This window comes from Salmo salar, chromosome 17 (assembly GCF_965601325.2).
Source record: "Salmo salar chromosome 17, fSalSal1, whole genome shotgun sequence".
Taxonomy (NCBI): Eukaryota; Metazoa; Chordata; class Actinopteri; order Salmoniformes; family Salmonidae; genus Salmo; species Salmo salar.
Window position 1 is genome coordinate 74,429,663 of NC_138307.1, and position 17,841 is coordinate 74,447,503.

Sequence of the window (17,841 nt, forward strand, 5' to 3'; positions counted from 1 at the left end):
GAGAGAACGGACATGTGTGTGCCGAAAGCTGGAAGACGCATGCCATACGGAGTCGCCGCGACCAACTAGTACGTTTCTTCACTATGTGTCAACTCACAGTTGAGTTTAGGCACAGGGCTGTGATTCAAACAGAAAGTAAACGTCCACTTGCTTTTCACTGCTTTCATTGCGTTCAAATGTGATCATTATTCAGCGATATAGTCAGGAACAACGTGTGAAGTCACAGTTGCGTTAACGGAGGGCTCTGTGAGCGGGTGTGACTTCTGTCCAGGGTTGCTTAGCTCCCTAAATGTGATCTTTATTGAAGCTACAGCAACAATGTGCCGTCTCACAGTTGCGTTAAGACACAGGGCTGTTACTTACCTTCTGTCCAGGGTTGATGTAGGCATTAACGTGTTTGAGGACAGGCTTCAGAAGGGGGTCGTAACGGACACACAGATCCTGGATCTTTATCTCTCCATGCTGGGGCCAGTCCTCGGGGACCTGGGAGGTATCTGGAAAGAACACATATAGTCCACCATTAACAAAACATGAATGTGATGTGTAATTATATACTGTGATCACACACAATAACTAGGGCTAGCAGTTTTTCCTTGGCAGGAACAGAAAAACTCTGGGCCCTAGTTATAGCCTACGGCACAATAATACATACAGTAGGACATCCAGGACAGTCATACAGTCGTACATCCAGGACAGTCATACAGTCGTACATCCAGGACAGTCATACAGTAGGACTTCCAGGATTGTCATACAGTAGGACATCCAGGACGGTCATACAGTAGTACATCCAGGACAGTCATACAGTTGGACTTCCAGGACAGTCATACAGTAGAACATCCAGGACAGTCATACAGTAGAACATCCAGGACAGTCATACAGTAGGACTTCCAGGATTGTCATACAGTAGGACATCCAGGACGGTCATACAGTAGTACATCCAGGACAGTCATACAGTTGGACTTCCAGGACAGTCATACAGTAGAACATCCAGGACAGTCATACAGTAGAACATCCAGGACAGTCATACAGTAGTACATCCAGGACAGTCATACAGTAGGACATCCAGGACAGTCATACAGTAGAACATCCAGGACAGTCATACAGTAGTACATCCAGGACAGTCATACAGTAGGACATCCAGGACAGTCATACAGTAGGACATCCAGGACAGTCATACAGTAGGACATCCAGGACAGTCATACAGTAGTACATCCAGGACAGTCATACAGTAGGACATCCAGGACGGTCATACAGTAGGACATCCAGGACAGTCATACAGTAGGACATCCAGGACGGTCACACAGTAGGACATCCAGGACAGTCATACAGTAGGACATCCAGGACAGTCATACAGTAGGACATCCAGGACAGTCATACAGTAGAACATCCAGGACAGTCATACAGTAGTACATCCAGGACGGTCATACAGTAGGACATCCAGGACGGTCATACAGTAGGACATCCAGGACGGTCATACAGTAGTACATCCAGGACAGTCATACAGTAGGACTTCCAGGACAGTCATACAGTAGGACATCCAGGACAGTCATACAGTAGGACATCCAGGACAGTCATACAGTAGAACATCCAGGACAGTCATACAGTAGGACATCCAGGACAGTCATTCAGTAGGACATCCAGGACAGTCATACAGTAGGACATCCAGGACAGTCATACAGTAGGACATCCAGGACAGTCATACAGTAGTGAATTTGGGGACAGTCACACAACTGACGATGCAGTAAACAGAGGTCTCTTTGTCAAAGGTGGTGCTCTAAGTGCTACTCAGGACCACTCTTCCTACTGTGACCAGGCTCTGGTCTGTTTAGACTGCAGCATTTGGTTACTTCAAAAGTAGTCTGTGTTTTACTGCTAAAACCATGCATGCAGTCCTTAAAATAAGGGTTGGTGGTTTTCTCCTCATGACTTAAGGGCTTCGAACGGACACAGAGGAAACAAAAGGACTAAATGAATCAAAGGGAAGGATGATAAAACAGGGCAAGATGACAGCTCGTTGCTTGGACAAGCTCCACTCATTATCGTTGTATTGCTATCAGAGCAAAACTTTCCATTACGTCACAATGTAGGAGGACAGCCCACTCTGGCAGGGGTTCTTTGACCACAGGACTCTAGCAGGGCCACGGCTCTAGAGATGGGGGACTCTCTCCTCCCTCTCATCCATCTCTTCCTCCTCTAGAAGCTCTCCTCCCTCTCCTCCTCCTCTCCTCCCTCTCTTCAATCCCACCTCCTCGTTGTTCCACAAGAACTCTCTCCCCCCCTGCTCCTCCTTCTCCTCTCCTCCCTCTTCAATCTCACCTCCTAGTTGTTCCTCAACAACTCTCTCCCCCCTCCTCCTCCCTTAGTTCTAGCCCTCTTATCTTCCTCCCCCAAGAGACATGACCCCTTCTCTTCTTTTTTAACATCGCCATGGCAACAGCACATTACTTAAACTTCGATGCTGCTTTGGAAGGAGACCCGTAACGGGACTATTGTAAACTCCACAGAGACTCACTAGAGAAATGATGTTGGAATTCGGGAGGAGAAACACTGTCTGTGTCAAGTCGTTCTGCCCCACACTGCAAATCTGAAGACATTACCATGCTGTCAGATTGTTGCCATGTGTGGTTGACTGTTCTATTGCCATGGATTTTTAAATATAGTCCTTATAGATGTGTAGACTATGTTGAGCCATCCTCACTGTTACATGTTGGAGAAGACACTTGATAAATGGAAGCTTCAATCAGTGCTTACTTTTTTAAATGTATTTTTATTTAACTAGGCAAGTCAGTTAAGAACAAATTCTTATTTATAATGACGGTCTAGGAACAGTGGGTTAACTGCCTTGTTCAGGGGGAGAACAACAGATTTTTACCTTGTCAGCTCGGGGATTCGATCTTGCAACCTTTCGGTTACTAGTCCAACGCTCTAACCACAAGGCTACCTGCTGCCCCTTTACTATATACTTAATCTGTATATAGCCTCGCTATTGTTATTTTACTGCTGCTCTTTAATAATTTTTTACTTTTATTTCTTATTTTTGTAGGTATTTTTCTTAACTGCATTGTTGGTTAAGGGCTTGTAAGTAAACATTTCACTGTAAAGTCTACACCTGTTGTATTCAGCGCATGTGACAAATACAATTGTATTTTATTTTATTTGATCTCGGAACACAGAACCAAATTGTGCAGCACACTGGCCAGCTACAGTCTGTCATGGGAGAGTGCTTAGTTGAACATCTATGGATTTCATTTGGTGAGGAACTTTTCAAATAGCGTGAGCAGAGATGATGATCATATTTGGAACTGTGTGTTTCAGCAGGATTCCATTACCCTGTTCTATTGACTGTGTGTTTCAGCAGGATTCCATTACCCTGTTCTATTGACTGTGTGTTTCAGCAGGATTCCATTACCCTGTTCTATTGACTGTGGGTTTTTCTATTGACTGTGTTTCAGCAGGATTCCATTACCCTGTTCTATTGACTGTGTGTTTCAGCAGGATTCCATTACCCTGTTCTATTGACTGTGTGTTTCAGCAGGATTCCATTACCCTCTGTTCTATTGACTGTGTGTTTCAGCAGGATTCCATTACCCTGTTCTATTGACTGTGTGTTTCAGCAGGATTCCATTACCCTGTTCTATTGACTGTGTGTTTCAGCAGGATTCCATTACCCTGTTCTATTGACTGTGTGTTTCAGCAGGATTCCATTACCCTGTTCTATTGACTGTGTTTCAGCAGGATCCCATTAGCCCTGTTCTATTGACTGTGTGTTTCAGCAGGATTCCATTACCCTTTTCTATTGACTGTACCCTGTTCTATTGACTGTGTGTTTCAGCAGGATTCCATTACCCTGTTCTATTGACTGTGTGTTTCAGCAGGATTCCATTACCCTGTTCTATTGACTGTGTGTTTCAGCAGGATTCCATTACCCTGTTCTATTGACTGTGTGTTTCAGCAGGATTCCATTACCCTGTTCTATTGACTGTGTGTTTCAGCAGGATTCCATTACCCTGTTCTATTGACTGTGTTTCAGCAGGATTCCATTAGCCTGTTCTATTGACTGTGTGTTTCAGCAGGATTCCATTACCCTTTTCTATTGACTGTGTGTTTCAGCAGGATTCCATTACCCTGTTCTATTGACTGTGTTTCAGCAGGATTCCATTACCCTGTTCTATTGACTGTGTTTCAGCAGGATTCCATTACCCTGTTCTATTGACTGTGTTTCAGCAGGATCCCATTACCCTGTTCTATTGACTGTGTGTTTCAGCAGGATTCCATTACCCTGTTCTATTGACTGTGTGTTTCAGCAGGATTCCATTACCCTGTTCTATTGACTGTGTGTTTCAGCAGGATTCCATTACCCTGTTCTATTGACTGTGTGTTTCAGCAGGATTCCTATACCTGTTCTATTGACTGTGTTTCAGCAGGATTCCATTACCCTGTTCTATTGACTGTGTTTCAGCAGGATTCCATTACCCTGTTCTATTGACTGTGTGTTTCAGCAGGATTCCATTACCCTGTTCTATTGACTGTGTGTTTCAGCAGGATTCCATTACCCTGTTCTATTGACTGTGTGTTTCAGCAGGATTCCATTACCCTGTTCTATTGACTGTGTGTTTCAGCAGGATTCCATTACCCTGTTCTATTGACTGTGTGTTTCAGCAGGGATTCCATTACCCTGTTCTATTGACTGTGTGTTTTCAGCAGGATTCCATTACCCTGTTCTATTGACTGTGTGTTTCAGCAGGATTCCATTACCCTGTTCTATTGACTGTGTGTTTCAGCAGGATTCCATTACCCTGTTCTATTGACTGTGTGTTTCAGCAGGATTCCATTACCCTGGCCTATTGACTGTGTGTTTCAGCAGGATTCCATTACCCTGTTCTATTGACTGTGTGTTTCAGCAGGATTCCATTACCCTGTTCTATTGACTGTGTGTTTCAGCAGGATTCCATTACCCTGTTCTATTGACTGTGTGTTTCAGCAGGATTCCATTACCCTGTTCTATTGACTGTGTGTTTCAGCAGGATTCCATTACCCTGTTCTATTGACTGTGGGTTTCAGCAGGATTCCATTACCCTGTTCTATTGACTGTGTTTCAGCAGGATTCCATTACCCTGTTCTATTGACTGTGTGTTTCAGCAGGATTCCATTACCCTGTTCTATTGACTGTGTGTTTCAGCAGGATTCCATTACCCTGTTCTATTGACTGTGTGTTTCAGCAGGATTCCATTACCCTGTTCTATTGACTGTGTTTCAGCAGGATTCCATTACCCTGTTCTATTGACTGTGTGTTTCAGCAGGATTCCATTACCCTGTTCTATTGACTGTGTGTTTCAGCAGGATTCCATTACCCTGTTCTATTGACTGTGTGTTTCAGCAGGATTCCATTACCCTGTTCTATTGACTGTGTGTTTCAGCAGGATTCCATTACCCTGTTCTATTGACTGCTGACTATTTTAAACCAAATCTTGCGTGGGCACTGTCCAGCTTCTGTCACAAGAGACTCCAGGGTATTGGGAAGCAGCATTTGGTGTGGGAGTGTGTTTAGTTTACCCATGGAGCCTTCGTAGTTCTCAGACTCTGTACTCAGGAAGCTGTTGACCTTCTTGACAGCAGCCATCTGGACCTCTAAGTCAGCCAGGTTCCTCACCACCCAGTTCAGGTAGTTGGTCACCTGGGTAACGAGAGGTAAACACAATATATATTTCATACATGTTCTATGAAGTGTCATTACTAGGTATAGACATAATACTACTATTAATAATACTATTAATTATAATAATTGTTATTATTATTATTCTAATATGTCTGAGTGGGAGTCTTTTTTACTTCATTGCCTTGGACAATATGAGGTTAACCAAAGGTATTTAATGGTTGAGAAGAATACATAAAAGGCTGATCAGTCAGAAGAGAGTGCTATAGAGAAGAGTCGTGGATGGGCTATGCTCTCTGAGGAGTGATAAGCCTACAGAAAAAAATACTGTGGGTTTTTGTTACAGTAAAAACAAAGATGAATGCTGAGGACAATACAGCTTCTATTGTTTCACATCTTCTGGCAGTGGGAGAGGAATACAATCTATCTATTAAAAATATCCCTTCTCTACAAAGGACTGGCAACAATACTCCTCTCATTAATGTGACTGATGCAGTCCTTCTCTGTACAGTTCCATAAATGGTCTACTGAATACCTTGTCTAAATACTTGCTGCCTTGACATCTTGTAAACGTCTGAATGGGCACTACAACTACACTCAGATCCAGGTGAATAAGGGCCTGTTATTAAAAAGATTCTCATCTGAGGAAGTTGATCCTGTACGTTGTTTCTGTGCTGTGGGTATGTTCATGTTTAGGTGACATTGGGGAGACGTTGACTCACTGTAAGGGCGTAGGTCAGGCCTAACCCCACCATGCTAGAGGGAAGGTTCTTGCCAGAGCTCCATATTGAGGCTACTGCTGCTGTTAGCACAATGACAGCACCCAGGTAGTCCTGGGAGAGAAAGAGAGACAGATAAGATAGTTAGAGGGAGAGAGAGAGAGAATTTGAAGTTGTGAATTCAACACAGCATTTAGCTCTAATCTCAAAAAGTAATTTCTTCTAATTCTGCAGCTCAGTGTGATAAGAAACCAGGGAGTATTGTGTTGAATATTCAGTAGGATACCATTAGTATTACAATAGTCCCATGTGGTATTAATAATGTCATGGTTGAATGGTGGACATGAATATTCTCTCACCGTTCTGACCTCCAACCAGCGGTTGGCAGCAGAGAGGAACAGGTAGGCTGTGTTGTTGGTATCTGTCAGCTCCAGCATCTTCTGCTTGAATCGAGATTCATGTCTGAAGAACAAATGGAAAATAAATATAGCTTATACCTACCAGACTCTTTCCCATCTGAAAATGTGACCAGGTTTGAACCCGGCGTCTAGACTGTGTTAGCCCGCACGTCTCCAGGTCCCAGTCCTGGTTAGGGTTCATAGAAGCACCTCCGTTAGACAAACACTGAACTGGGATTGTTTCAGGACTGGACCATCGTACCTGATGATGTGAGTTGGACCATGGCTGCTACACAGCTAAGTGACATCTAACATCTAACATTGGACCACGAGAGAAAGAGAGAGAAGCCACGGTGCTGCCAAGATGAGGAAGTCTTCAGGGAGGAAGAGGCTGTCTGAGGGGTAGTAACCGTGAGAGCTGTTTAATGTTGGATTACCACGATTCTGGGGAAAAGGAGGAACGTTCGTGAACTGTTTAGAGTGGGATTCATGTAATTCTGGGTCAAGAGAAAGATTTGGGTTTGTGATATCCTCCTTCCTCCATGAATGAATGGTTCTGGATGGGTTGGTAGAGTTCTAGATGGGATTCAAGTTGTTTAATTCACACTAATATTACATATAAGCAAAGGAACTAACCTTCAGTGTCAACAAATCCACCACTTTGTTTCGAGTTTCGGATGGCTAAGTACAGAGTTACTGCCTTCCTAAAACCTATAAGTGCTTCTTGAGTATGTTGTGTAACGATGCTCTGTTGTGTAACGATGCTCTGGGCGAAATTTCCACTCTGTCACACGTGTGTGTGTGTGTGTGTGTGTGTGTGTGTGTGTGTGTGTGTGTGTGTGTGTGTGTGTGTGTGTGTGTGTGTGTGTGTGTGTGTGTGTGTGCCTGTGTGTGTGTGTGTATGGTACACTGACCTGAATGCTCGGATGGTGGTTAGTCCCTCTGCAGTCTCAGAGAAGTGGCAGAGCAGAGGAAGCTGGGTGGAGTCATCTAAGTCCTGAAGGTCCCTGAGAGAGATAATGAAGAAAAGTCTGGACAATGTGGAAACAGAGACGAAAAGCACTTGAAATATATACTTTTTCTGATACTGTAAAGGAAACTACATTGAGCTGAAATGGACCAGGTCTGCCCAGTGAACTCACTTTGAGGCGACCCGGAAGTACTTCTGTATAAAGTAGAAGGACACAGCCAGAGGAATCAGAGCGATGAGGAAGCTTGGGGTGACAAACGCTATGACCCCGATGGCTGACAGGCAGAGCAGAGTGGAGCGGGTCAAAGACTCCAGGGTAGGAGGGATGTGCTGGAGAAAGGGCGGATAGAGAGAGAGAGGAAGAGAAAGAGAGAGAGGGAGGAGATAGTATCATGTCAGTGCTACATTTCTGACCTACGCTCTGGACCTCAACGTCGTCCTCTTTAACGATCTGAGGTCACCTGAGGGACGTAATATAATGACGTGGGACGTGGACTCATCTCAACAATAGACTAATTCTGACGCCTGCAAATGACTGACAAACTCTTAATATTTGTGTGAGCTGTAATCTTAAGGCCACTCAGGGCAAGCCCAGCTGGAGAGCAGCACTGGAGTCTGTCCAATCACACCATGGCCAAAGACAGATCCTTCATCAGACAGATGACAGCTTCCTGAGTAGAGGATTCCCACAGTACTCATTTAACATTTAAATGTTTGGCATTTTGCAGTCATTCTTATCCAGAGCGACTTACAGGAGAAATTAGGTTTTAGTGCCTCGATCATGGGCACATCGACAGTTTTTTCACCTAGTCAGCTGTGGATTTGAACCAGCGACCAGTTGGTTACTGTCCCAACACTCTTAACCACTAGGGTACTTTACCCTAATACTCCTGACTGAAATAAGTCAACAGATCAATCTACTGAGGGTGAACATCCTTTTCAGAATCACCTGATCTATGATGTTGGTGTCAGCTGAGAAACGGTTCAGGATCTGGCCCAAGGGGGTCACGTCAAAGAATCTGAAAAGAGATTCAAAATATATATTATTTCAAATATTAGTCTGAAAAATATATAAAATGTGATTTGTTTTATAATCAATAAATTATTCAACACATTCTTTCTGGTTCAACTATATTCAGTTCCCTTCTATTTAAACACGGATGATGTCATAAAGAGTATAAGAATCTGTGGATGAGGTGTGTCGTGGGTACCTGATAGGTGGGGTGTGTCGTGGGTACCTGATAGGTGGGGTGTGTGGTGGGTACCTGATAGGTGGGGTGTGTCGTGGGTACCTGATAGGTGGGGTGTGTGGTGGGTACCTGATAGGTGGGGTGTGTCGTGGGTACCTGATAGGTGGGGTGTGTCATGGGTACCTGATAGGTGGGGTGTGTCGTGGGTACCTGATAGGTGAGGTGTGTCATGGGTACCTGATAGGAGAGGTGTGTCATGGGTACCTGATGGGTGAGGTGTGTCGTGGGTACCTGATGGGTGAGGTGTGTTGTGGGTACCTGATAGGTGAGGTGTGTCGTTGGTACCTGATAGGTGAGATGTGTCGTGGGTACCTGATAGGTGAGGTGTGTCGTGGGTACCTGATAGGTGAGGTGTGTTGTGGGTACCTGATAGGTGAGGTGTGTCGTGGGTACCTGATGGGTGCGTGGATGATCTTGTTGAGCAGGTTGTGGTGCAGGTTGGTAGCAGCAGACAGACCCAGGAACTCCACGGTCAGAGAGGTGATCAGACACAGGGCTATCCCCGCTCCACACAGGATGATAAACACTGGCACATAGTAGGAGTCAGGCAGACCAGCCTAGTAACCACATAATACACCACAAAGACACATAGTAGGAGTCAGGCTGACCAGCCTAGTAACCACATAATACACCACAAAGACACATAGCAGGAGTTAGGCAGACCAGCCTAGTAACCACATTATACACCACAAAGACACATAGTAGGAGTCAGGCTGACCAGCCTAGTAACCACATTATACACCACAAAGACACATAGTAGGAGTCAGGCTGACCAGCCTAGTAACCACATTATACACCACAAAGACACATAGTAGGAGTCAGGCTGACCAGCCTAGTAACCACATTATACACCACAAAGACACATAGTAGGAGTCAGGCTGACCAGCCTAGTAACCACATTATACACCACAAAGACACATTCTGTCAGACAACAGGATTTCAACAGGCCTTACTCACTGCCACTAACACTGAGTACTGGTAGTGAAAGGTGTTCATATCTCACCGCTGAGTTTGTCCAATTGGAGAAGACAGCTGCTGCAGAGGCATTGACAAAGTCTCTTGTAACATTTCCAAAGTCTGGGGCATAACCATAAGCAGTCCCATTGACTGGGCCATCGCCATATGCAGTCCTATTGACTAGGACATCACCATATGCAGTCCTATTGACTAGGACATCACCATAAGCAGTCCTATTGACTAGGACATTGCCATTAGCAGTCCCATTGACTGGGACATTGCCTTTAGCAGTCCATTCGGCCAGCCAGTAGTCGATGGCGACCATGACGGAGTGTTTCAGCAGCTTGGAGAAGACCATGAGGAAGACCATGAGGAAGCCACCAGAGGACAGGTACTGCCAGCACACCCTCCACGGGATCTTAGAGCGCCGACTGGTGGTCGTCGACATGTTGTCATCATCTTCCTCCTCCTCTTCCTCCTCTGTCAGGGATGAGAGAATGAGGGATTATTGTCACATGTCGTAATAGAACTTAACTTGCATGAGAGACAGTGTTGACAATGCATTTCACCTTCTTCGTCATCGTCGACCTGGTTCTTGGCCTCTCTGGAGTAGAAAGCTCTTCTCAGGGTCTTCCTCTCCAGAGCAGTCTGACAGTTATCAATCTCAGTGTCCTGCAGTACAGATACAACTGTTGTTTGATTGGTTGGCAGGTAAATTAGCTACACTACACATTACAGACCAGAGGAGGCTGGTGGGAGGAGTTACAGGAGGACAGGCTCATTGTAATGGCTGGAATAAATGGAATGGTCAAGCACGTTGTTTCCATGTGTTGGCTCCGTTCCATTTATTCCATTCCAGCCTTTACAATGAGCTCCTACACGTCCTCCTATAACTCCACCCACCAGCCTCCTCTGTTACAGACAGTCTGTCAGTAGGAGAGAAAGAAGTGAATATGACCTTCTCTAGTTCCTGGTCCTGTCTGTTCATCAGGGTCTTCCAGTGTTCATACAGCTCTACATCATGAGTCTGAATGTCCTTCAGAGTGCCTTCCCTCAGCACTGAGCCATCCTTCATGGCTATGATCTGGGACACAGAGAGAACAGTGTAAAATCAGGACCCTTATAAAGAAACCGTCTCAGGGTAGGAATGCTGATCTAGGATCAGGTCCCCCTGCCCCGTCCGTGTAATACTCTTTATTATGATCTAAAAGGAAAAACTGATCCTATATCAGCAGCATTCCTACTCTAAGATGCTTTATGAATACAGACCCGGTGCATTGAGAGAGGAATCCACAGAAGACTGTTGAGATGCTCACCCAGTCAGCATGGATGAGGTACTGCAGTTTGTGTGTGACCAGGACCACGGTGCGTTTATCATCCTGTAGGAACTTCAGGATGCCCTCCTGCATCAGGTGGTCACTCAGGTGGATGTCCAGCGCTGAGAACGGGTCATCCTGAGGGTAAAGGTCAGAGATCAGGGGTCAGAGACAACATGGACGATCCAATCAGATCAGAGCGTATCGGAGTGAAAGACGTGGATTAAATTATGTTTTTTTAACAGATCATCCTTTATTCATATTAAGTTACAGCACGTTTAATTCACAGGTCTCAGATGACTTCAGAACATACAGTCAATCAAACCTAGCTCCCAGAGGACCCCGGAACCTGAATAAACACCAATATCCTAGGATGAACTAGTCTTTATACTGTACAGCACTGAGACACGTGAACAGTCCTGAGGGCAGAGGGTCTGAGATCATCAGACACAGCATGATAGACACCTCATTAGGAGGCAAGACGTCATAAAGACGTCCTTAGCTAATAGATGTTGCTTCTAGCTGGGTGTTCACTCTGCCGTCCCACTGTGTATTAATACAGCACTTTAGAGTGGTATTTCCTTATTTGGCACATTTGTCAGTGTGAGCTGAGCTACGTATGGAGAAACGTGCCCGTTCCTATCCCATGACAGACAGAGATGCTGTATCAGGGGCGGGGTTCGACATCTAATTAACAGCTGCCACAGGAAAGGATGTGGGAACACAAACACATGATGACATCACACAGGAGTAGGAAGAAATGGGATGTAGATGGACATAGAGTTGTCCGTAGCAGCGAGAGACGGGAAAGTGTGTGTGTGTGTGTGTGTGTGTGTGTGTGTGTGTGTGTGTGTGTGTGTGTGTGTGTGTGTGTGTGTGTGTGTGTGTGTGTGTGTGTGTGTGTGTGTGTGTGTGTGTGTATGGCTAGCCAGGCCAGATGGCAGAGCAGAGGGATTCCTGTAAACGGCATGACAACTCTTGTCAGCAGTATGGTATGGTTACAAGAGAGGCCTGCAGACAGAGATCCATCCCACCTGCTGCTCCTCCCGCTCCCATACAGAGGGAGGCTGGCTGGCCCTCCCTGGATCTCCCTGGCTGCCTCTGAAATCACACCCTATTCCTGATATAGTTCAATCCTTATGCACACACTGTCCCAAAAGCAGTGTACTGTTTAGGGAATAGAAAATGGTGTCCCTGTCTTTGGCTCTAATTGGCTCTCCCTGGAACACCTAGAGAACACCCTAGAACACCAAGAGAACACCCTAGAACACCTAGAGAACACCCTAGAACACCAAGAGAACACCCTAGAACACCTAGAGAACACCCTAGAACACATAGAGAACACCCTAGAACACCTAGAGAACACCCTAAACACATAGAGAACACCCTAGAACACCTAGAGAACACCCTAGAACACCTAGAGAACACCCTAGAACACATAGAGAACACCCTAAAACACATAGAGAACATCCTAGAACACCTAGAGAACACCCTAGAACATCTAGAGTATACCCTAAAACACATAGAGAACACCCTAGAACACATAGAGAACACCCTAGAACACCTAGAGAATACCCTAGAACACATAGAGAACACCCTAGAACACCTAGAGAACACCCTATAACACCTAGAGAACACCCTAGAACACCCTAGAATACCTAGAGAACACCCTAGAACACCTAGAGAACACCCTATAACACCTAGAGAACACCCTAGAACACCCTAGAATACCTAGAGAACACCCTAAAACACCTAGAGAAAACACCCTAAAAAACCCAGAGAACACCATAGAACACAGAAAACACTGTGGAATACCTAGAGAACACCCTAGATCACCTAGATAACACAGTCTAGAACACAGAGCGAACACCCTAGAACACCTAGAGAACACTCTAGAACACCCTAGAACACCCTAGAACACCTAGAGAACACCCTAGAACACCTAGATAACAGTCTAGAACACAGAGCGAACACCCTAGAACACCTAGAGAACACTCTAGAACACCCTAGAACACCTAGAGAACACCCTAGATCACCTAGAGAACACCCTAGAACACCCTAGAACACCTAGAGAACACCCTAGATCACCTAGAGAACACCCTAGAACACATAGATAACACCCTAGAACACCTAGAGAACACCCTAGAACACCTAGAGAACACCCTAGAACACCTAGAGAACACCCTAGAACACATAGAGAACACCCTAGAACACAAAGAGAACCCTGGCTCTGTCTGACTATTCTGAGAAGGCATCTTTGAGGGAGAGCTTCTAGCCTCTTCCAGTGAACTCAATAGGAAATTGATCTTCTATTGAAGTCAATAGATAAAGCACTTTATCATTCATTGACTCACCAGGAAGACTATGTTGGTGTTCTGGTAGAGAGCCCGAGCCACACATATCCTCTGTCTCTGGCCTCCACTCAGGTTGATCCCCTGGGAGAAAAACACACCGTTAAGAAGAGTAGCCAGGTACACAAGGAATCTGACACAAATCACTATTCACTGCTAGTTCTTGGTAAAATATGTTAATGTGTCTGAGGTAAGAGATGGGGCTTGTGCCCAAAAAGATAAGAATAGACAGTGATAAAAAACCACAGTAATAATGAGGTGATTATAATAACGTAATAATTTAGCCAGTGTTTCAGTACCCTCTCTCCGATCTCCGTCTGGTCTCCGAAGGGCAGGAGGTCTACATCAGGCTGCAGGGAGCAGGCATCAATCACAGTCTTGTATCTGAGACACACAGCAGGGCATCAGACTGACAGACAGACAACACCCTCTATCAAGACACAGTTAGAAACATGGCTGCCTTGGATACTAAGGGATTCAACAGCACAGCCAAACAGTCCTCATTAGAGAAGAGATATAAGCCAGCATCAGCCTCAAGAAGCATCAAGAGTGATAGCAATCTGATGGACCATCTAATCAGTGTCATTAAAAGTACATCTCAGCTGATGCATGACCAAGTGAATTAACCAAACACAAACATTGATCTAGTCTTAATTACATTGATGAATGGTGTTGAGGAGCAGTAGAGAATACAGTAAGGAAGAGTAGAGTAGAGTAGAGTAGGTTAGAGTAGGGTAGAGTAGAGTAGAGTAGGTTAGAGTAGAGTAGAGTAGAGTAGGGTAGAGTAGAGTAGAGTAGAGTAGAGTAGGTTAGAGTAGGGTAGAGTAGAGTAGGGTAGAGTAGAGTAGGGTAGAGTAGGGTAGAGTAGAATAGAGTATAGTAGAGTAGGGTAGAGTAGAGAACAGTAGAGTAGCGTACAGTACAGTAGAGTAGGGTGGAGTAGGTTAAAGTAGGGTTAAGTAGGGTTGAGTGGAGTAGGGTAGGGTATGGTAGAGTAGAGTAGGGTAGAGTAGAGTAAAGTAGAGTAGGGTAAGAGTAAAGTAGAGTAGAGTACAGTAGAGTAGGGTAGAGTAGAGTAAAGTAGAGTAGGGTAAGAGTAAAGTAGAGTAGAGTACAGTAGAGTAGGTTAGTGTAGGTTAGAGTAGGGTAGAGTAGGTTAAAGTAGAGTTAAGTAGGGTGGAGTGGAGTAGGGTAAGGTAGAGTAGAGTAGTGTAGAGTAGAGTAGGGTAGGGTAGAGTAGAGTAGAGTAGGGTAGGGTAGGGTAGAGTAGAGTAGAGTAGGTTAAAGTAGAGTTAAGTAGAGTAGAGTAGAGTAGAGTAGAGTTGTGTAGTGTAGTGTAGAGTAGGGTAGGGTAGAGTAGAGTAGGTTAAAGTAGAGTTAAGTAGAGTTAAGTAGAGTAGAGTAGAGTAGAGTAGAGTAGAGTAGTGTAGTGTAGTGTAGGGTAGAGTAGGGTAGGGTGGAGTAGGTTAAAGTAGAGTTAAGTAGAGTAGAGTAGAGTAGAGTAGAGTAGGGTGGGGTAGAGTAGAGTAGGGTAGAGTAGAGTAGAGTAGGGTAGGGTAGAGTAGAGTAGAGTAGGTTAAAGTAGAGTTAAGTAGAGTAGAGTAGAGTAGGGTAGAGTAGGGTAGAGTAGAGTAGGTTAAAGTAGAGTTAAGTAGAGTAGAGTAGAGTAGGTTAAAGTAGAGTTAAGTAGAGTAGAGTAGAGTAGTGTAGTGTAGTGTAGAGTAGGGTAGAGTAGGGTAGGGTAGAGTAGAGTAGGTTAAAGTAGGGTTAAGTAGGGTAGAGTAGAGTAGAGTAGAGTAGAGTAGGGTGGAGTAAAGTAGAGTAGAGTAGAGTAGAGTAGAGTAGAGTAGGGTAGAGTAGGGTAGAGTAGAGTAGGTTAAAGAAGGGTTAAGTAGAGTAGGCTAGAGTAGAGTAAAGTAAAAGGAGAGTAGAGTAAAGTAGAGTAGAGTAAAGTAGAGTAGGGTAGAATAAAGTAGAGTAGGTTAGAGTAGAGAGTGGTGTTTTACCTCTGTTTGTTGAAGGGACTGCCAAACGTGATGTTATCTTCCACGGTGGCATTCAGCAGCCAAGACTTCTGGGTAGCGTAGCCCACAGAGTACCTGTTCTTACTGAGGCATTATGGGAAATGGAGGCAGAAGAGAGAGAGCTCAAACTACAAACATGGAGGTAGGGGAGCGGGTAATCTTTGGGACGTCAACACTGAGGCACATCAAGCGGTGAGTGGGGGAAGTGGGTTTAGGTTTCTAACACAGGTTAATGATGAGCTGGAAGAGTTGAACCAAAATAACAACAATGTGCTGGGAGTCCAGTTTGTTGATCTTGTTGGATGTGCAGCAGAACTACCCAAAGACCCAAAGGATATGCTTGAGGATAAGAGCATTATGTGTCTGAAGGCACAGTGCTTTGTGTACCATTGTGTACCAGTGTTCCCACCTCCATATGTTAGCCTTAGCTGGTTATTAATGGCTGAGTAATTGCACGATATAAGAGAAAGAGAGAATGAAGACGTTAGCTATGGGTCATGCACACTGACCAGGATGTTGGTCTCTTTGTGTACAGTATTCCTATTGTCTCCTGTTGAAAACATACTGTGGAGGCGAATCCACAGTGTCAAAATATATCTCTATCCCTATAACTGCCTTTTCAGTCAGTTACTTCAGACCCAGACTCCCAGCATGGAAGCACACAAACACTCCACGACTCACTCCACGACTCACTCCACGACCAGCTAGTAACAACTCAATGATCACCATGACTAAGGAATGGAGGGCTTGAGGGAGGGATATAGGGAATGATGGCAGGGGAATGGAGGGATTGAGGGAGGGATATAGGGAATGATGGCAGGGGAATGGAGGGATTGAGGGAGGGATATAGGAAATGATGACAGGGGAATGGAGGGATTGAGGGAGGGATATAGGAAATGATGACAGGGGAATGGAGGGATTGAGGGAGGGATATAGGAAATGATGACAGGGGAATGGAGGGATTGAGGGAGGGATATAGGGAATGATGGCAGGGGAATGGAGGGATTGAGGGAGGGATATAGGGAATGATGGCAGGGGAAGGGAGGGATTGAGGGAGGGATATAGGGAATGATGGCAGGGGAATGGAGGGCTTGAGGGAGGGATATAGGGAATGATGGCAGGGGAAGGGAGGGATTGAGGGAGGGATATAGGGAATGATGGCAGGGGAAGGGAGGGATTGAGGGAGGGATATAGGGAATGATGGCAGGGGAAGGGAGGGATTGAGGGAGGGATATAGGGAATGATGGCAGGGGAAGGGAGGGATTGAGGGAGGGATATAGGGAATGATGGCAGGGGAAGGGAGGGATTGAGGGAGGGATATAGGGAATGATGGCAGGGGAAGGGAGGGATTGAGGGAGGGATATAGGGAATGATGGCAGGGGAAGGGAGGGATTGAGGGAGGGATATAGGGAATGATGGCAGGGGAAGGGAGGGATTGAGGGAGGAATATAGGGAATGATGGCAGGGGAATGGAGGGATTGAGGGAGGGATATAGGGAATGATGGCAGGGGAAGGGAGGGATTGAGGGAGGGATATAGGGAATGATGGCAGGGGAAGGGAGGGATTGAGGGAGGGATATAGGGAATGATGGCAGGGGAAGGGAGGAAGGGGGTGACGGCAGGGTCCCTTCAGAGGAAGTTTAAAAAGGGGTACCTCCTGGTTTCTTCAAAAGACCCGTCCGTCTCAAAACAACTGCAAGTCACGTTCAATGTGTTAGAGTCCGTACAGCCAGATAGACACAACCACCTCGACTTCACCTTCCTTTACACATGAAGAGCTGAACCGCGCACGTGTGTGTGTGTGTGTGTGTGTGTGTACAGAGTTGCATATGTGTGTTCAAATGTAAACCTAGCAGAAGTGTCCTTACAGTAAAGCCCTGCTTTGTAGGGCAGCCCTAAAACTGTGTATCGGGGCGAAGACATTTTGACAGAGAGCCAAGAGTCAATTTAATCCAGCTTTATCTACAGAATGACCTCCTTCAACAGTGCAGGCATACTGTCATGATACTGTCATGATACTGTCATGATACTGTCATGATACTGTCATGATACTGTCATGATACTGTCATGATACTGTCATGATACTGTCATTGTCTCAGGTCCAGGGCACTGTCTGCTCTAATAGTGTTATGGCTTCTCCTAGAATGATGTAGGTCTACATGAGCGTGGGTGGGATTCAGTGGGGATAACAGCGTCTGCTAAAT

The 17,841-nt window shown here is 45.3% G+C and overlaps 1 protein-coding gene across 9 annotated transcripts in view; it reads right to left on the bottom strand.

Annotated features, from left to right (window-relative positions):
• The window catches only part of abcc9 (ATP-binding cassette, sub-family C (CFTR/MRP), member 9), an 81,404-nt gene that overhangs the window by 24,982 nt on the left and 38,581 nt on the right, over window positions 1-17,841 (bottom strand). For 6 of the 9 annotated variants that reach the window (XM_082964104.1, XM_082964102.1, XM_045700154.2 and 3 more), the window contains 16 exons: window positions 17,292-17,330; window positions 15,621-15,722; window positions 13,914-13,998; window positions 13,618-13,698; window positions 11,264-11,401; window positions 10,906-11,031; window positions 10,517-10,619; window positions 9,994-10,427; window positions 9,384-9,547; window positions 8,690-8,759; window positions 7,913-8,070; window positions 7,685-7,777; window positions 6,732-6,834; window positions 6,376-6,486; window positions 5,554-5,674; window positions 364-494 (listed from right to left, as the gene is read on the bottom strand). In XM_082964104.1, the coding sequence (XP_082820230.1) occupies window positions 364-494; window positions 5,554-5,674; window positions 6,376-6,486; window positions 6,732-6,834; window positions 7,685-7,777; window positions 7,913-8,070; window positions 8,690-8,759; window positions 9,384-9,547; window positions 9,994-10,427; window positions 10,517-10,619; window positions 10,906-11,031; window positions 11,264-11,401; window positions 13,618-13,698; window positions 13,914-13,998; window positions 15,621-15,722; window positions 17,292-17,330 (2,059 nt within the window). The remainder of the gene's footprint in view (window positions 1-363; window positions 495-5,553; window positions 5,675-6,375; window positions 6,487-6,731; window positions 6,835-7,684; window positions 7,778-7,912; window positions 8,071-8,689; window positions 8,760-9,383; window positions 9,548-9,993; window positions 10,428-10,516; window positions 10,620-10,905; window positions 11,032-11,263; window positions 11,402-13,617; window positions 13,699-13,913; window positions 13,999-15,620; window positions 15,723-17,291; window positions 17,331-17,841) is intronic. The other 3 variants (XM_082964106.1, XM_082964105.1, XM_082964109.1) reach the window with 1 other exon arrangement.